Source organism: Cricetulus griseus, chromosome 2 (assembly GCF_003668045.3).
Source record: "Cricetulus griseus strain 17A/GY chromosome 2, alternate assembly CriGri-PICRH-1.0, whole genome shotgun sequence".
NCBI lineage: Eukaryota > Metazoa > Chordata > Mammalia > Rodentia > Cricetidae > Cricetulus > Cricetulus griseus.
This window is the reverse complement of record NC_048595.1, coordinates 29,056,968-29,060,277: the sequence shown is the minus strand read 5'-3', so window position 1 is coordinate 29,060,277 and position 3,310 is coordinate 29,056,968. Positions and strand designations below refer to the sequence as shown.

General features: G+C 47.5%; 1 protein-coding gene across 1 annotated transcript; it reads right to left on the bottom strand.

The window, feature by feature from the left end:
- Window positions 1–1,492: 1,492 nt before the first annotated feature.
- Window positions 1,493–1,827, bottom strand: LOC100769580 (60S ribosomal protein L34-like). The gene has a single exon (XM_035438917.1). The coding sequence runs from the start codon at window positions 1,808–1,810 to the stop codon at window positions 1,493–1,495; it is 318 nt and encodes a 105-aa protein (XP_035294808.1). The 5' UTR covers window positions 1,811–1,827.
- Window positions 1,828–3,310: the final 1,483 nt, after the last annotated feature.

The following is a 3,310-nucleotide window of genomic DNA, read 5'->3' as shown; positions in this document are numbered from 1 at the left end:
GGGCAGACAAAGGGCACCTGCCAGGTCAGAGCACTGCTGACAGTGCTGATTTAGACCCTTAGAGCCCCGCCTGCGCACCTCTTGCCTCTGACAGTCATGGAAACTGATCTCTGACCTTTTTTTTTTTTTTCTTTTAAGACTGTCAACATGTTTGTACCACTTCACATCTTCACTAGAAGGATAGGAATGATTTATTTTCTCCACACCCTTTCCAACTTTTAGTATTCTCAGTGCCATTTTTAAAAAAAGATTTAGTTTATGTGTGTGGTGTTTTGCCTGTGTGTGTGTATGTGTACCACGTGCATGCAGTACCCACAGAGGCAGGAAGAGGGCGTTGGATCCCCTGAAACTGGAGATAGAGATGGTTGTGAGCCACCATGTGGGTGTTGGGAACTGAACCCAGGTCCTCTGCAAGAGCAGCCTGTGCTCTTAACCCTTGTCCACATTTTAAACCACAGGCAAAGTGTAAGTTATTTTCTGTTTGAAGAAGGGATCTTAAAAACTAGGAATGGATACAGAGTGGTTTCTCACTCTCCTTTACATGGTGACATGTTTCTCTTTGAGGTGGAGTCAGCCCCTGCAAGGTTGAGGAATCACCCACACCTGACATGACTAAGGCTTTCTGGCCAGGCTTTTTTGATAAGGTGCTTGACCAGGGCAGAGGGGCTCAGAGACCAAGTGAAGCAGAAAGCAATTCATCCCCAGGAACTGAGGGCCTGTCCATCAGTGGGGGTGATGCTCCTGTTTACAGGGGGGTCATGCATCCCTGTCAAGCACTCTGCCTATGAAGACTTTCAGTAGGGCTTGCTATCACCAAAAAAGTGTCAAGAGACTCACAGACTCACAGGAGCTCCCTTACAGAGTGATCACGTGACAGGATGGGTTCAGGGCTCCAGTAATTACTTCCTCATTCTCAGAATGGCTGGTGGGAGAAGCAGGATAGACAGGTCCTCTGAAAGGGGACAATGAAGTGTCCAGTTCACAAGCAATGAGCTTAAAGCCAGCTCGGAGGGATCCAGAGATGTATTGAGGGGCACTGCTTTTGAGGGCAACTCTTGCATTTGAATTTATGTTTTAGGTTTGTTGTCCTTTTAGCCACCATGTCACAACATCTGCTTCAGAGTATAAAGGTACTTTTAAAGTAAGTTTTATTTTTAATTTGTGAGTGTGTGTGTGTGTGTGTGTGTGTGTGTGTGTGTGTGTGTGTGTGTGTGTGTGTGCTTGTCTATATATACTCTGTGTATGCAATGCCCTTGGAGGCCAGAAGAGGGCATCAGATTTCCCTGGAACTGGAGTTACAGGTGGTTGTTAGCTACCTAATAGGGCTTTTTTCTTTCTTTCTTTCTTTCTTTGTTTGTTTCTTTCTTTCTTTCTTTTTCTTCCTTCCTTCCTTCCTTCCTTCCTTTCTCTTTCTTTCTTTCTTTCTTTCCTTCTTTCAAAAAGCTGCATATTTATTTTGCTGTCTGACTCTGTGCTTGTGCCTTCAACACTTTCACAACAATTTTCTGCTCCAATTTTCAATAAGGAAAGCCCGCTTGATCCTGTCAGGGACACACTTGGCACACATGGAGCCACCATAGGCCCTGCTGACATGCTTCTTTGTCTTGGACAGTCTCATAAGAACTTTCGGTCTGACAACACGAACCCCTCTCAGTCTGCTCGGGCAGACACCGCATGCGGATTTAGGTGCTTTCCCAACCTTCTTGGTATAAAGGTAAACAATCCTGTTGCCAGGGGTTCGGGACAGCCTAGTTTTGTTAGAGGCTGTATTGAAGGAAAGCCTACATCGGTATGTCAAACGCTGGACCATTCTGAGCGCCTCTAAGCAACATCCCCGGAAGAGGCGGTTCTTTTTGTTTTTAAAAGCCTAGACTTGTCTCAGATTTAGAGTCTTCATTTTCACCTCCCATCTGAGATTGCAGCCACGGTGGTTTATACAGTGCTGGGGTGGAACTCCAGGTTTTCTGTATGAGAGGCAAGCACTCTACTAAAACACATCCCTGTCCCTTTGAAGTCACTCTGTGATCCCTGAGCTCTATACAGAGGCCAGGGTAAGTCAGGGACGTGTTCTAGGTCCTGAAGCAAGCTGATAGATCCAGGACTAGAATCCAAGTGTCTGGGCCCCTAGGTCAGCAAGCTTTCTGACACTCTGTGGAGTGATGGAGTAGCTTATTCTGCAGTGATTCCTAAAACTGTCCTAAAAGAAATGTCAATGGAAGTTGTATCCTAAAACACTTCTCAACTCAATATGAAGTTAACCCTTGTTCCCCTGAGAGCTTGGCATGAGCCCTGCCCACATCCCTGCATCCCTCAACTGTGTCAATGACCTCATTTCTGTCTTCACTAGGTGAACATGGTTGAGGGGGGACTGTGTTCAAGCAACAGACCTCTCGCCCTCCACCATCAGGCCCTTCCCACAGCAAGTCTCTTTGGGGCTCCAGAGATGAAGCCCAGAGAGCCCTGTCATAAACTGGGTCACCTCCTGTGTGGCTTGTCATGCGGCTGTGCACACAGAGAGGAGACCTTTCCTGGAGGATTTTCCTCATTCTCATGAGCGTTAGTCATTGGACACATGGTAGGATTTTCCATTTGACTCATTTACTCTTGACAGCAGCTCCCCTTCCACCCAAAGCGTGTGTGTGTGTGTGTGTGTGTGTGTGTGTGTGTGTGTGTGTGTTTCAACTCCCATTTTCCAGATGAAGAAACTAAGGACTTTCTTAAAAGCCTGGTCAGGAAGTGGCAGATTTCAATCCGACTTCATGGGTTCATGTCACCCGAGACTGCTTTGTCCCGGGACTCTCCACCTCTTCTGGGTTCCACCAGTTGTGGGGAAAACCTAAAATGACATTCTCCCTGCATGTGGCTCATTTGGTTTTTTGGATATGGTGGCCACACCTCCTCTCCATGCTCCACGAAGGACTAACTGGGATTCCTAAGAACTGTCCACCTCAAGGCCCAAAGCTGATGCAGCCAAATCGTCAGGCTCATCTTATAACTCCTCCTTCACTGAGCCTGTGTCTTCTGCTTGAACACCTAGCAGAGTTTTCAAAGATGCTGCTCTGTGTGGGGCCTCCTTCCCTCTGGGGAAGTGCCATGGTGACCGGTCATGTGTTTTCTGCCTTTCCTTCTCTCCAGGATTAACTGGGGAACACAGACAACGAAACAAGTGATTACAAGATTCTGGAGGGGGCAGAGCAATGTGAAGGAGTCCAGGAGGCCTGTGGGGAGCCAGCCTAGGGTGCCATTAGGGAAGACTTCCTGGAGGAGGTGAGGCTGACTGTATTGGGCAAAGTTGGGACAGAAGAGGGCC

Coding starts and splice junctions, on each gene's coding strand:
- LOC100769580 (XM_035438917.1), bottom strand. CDS start 1,810: ATGGTCCAGCGTTTGACATACCGATGTAGGCTTTCCTTCAATACAGCC.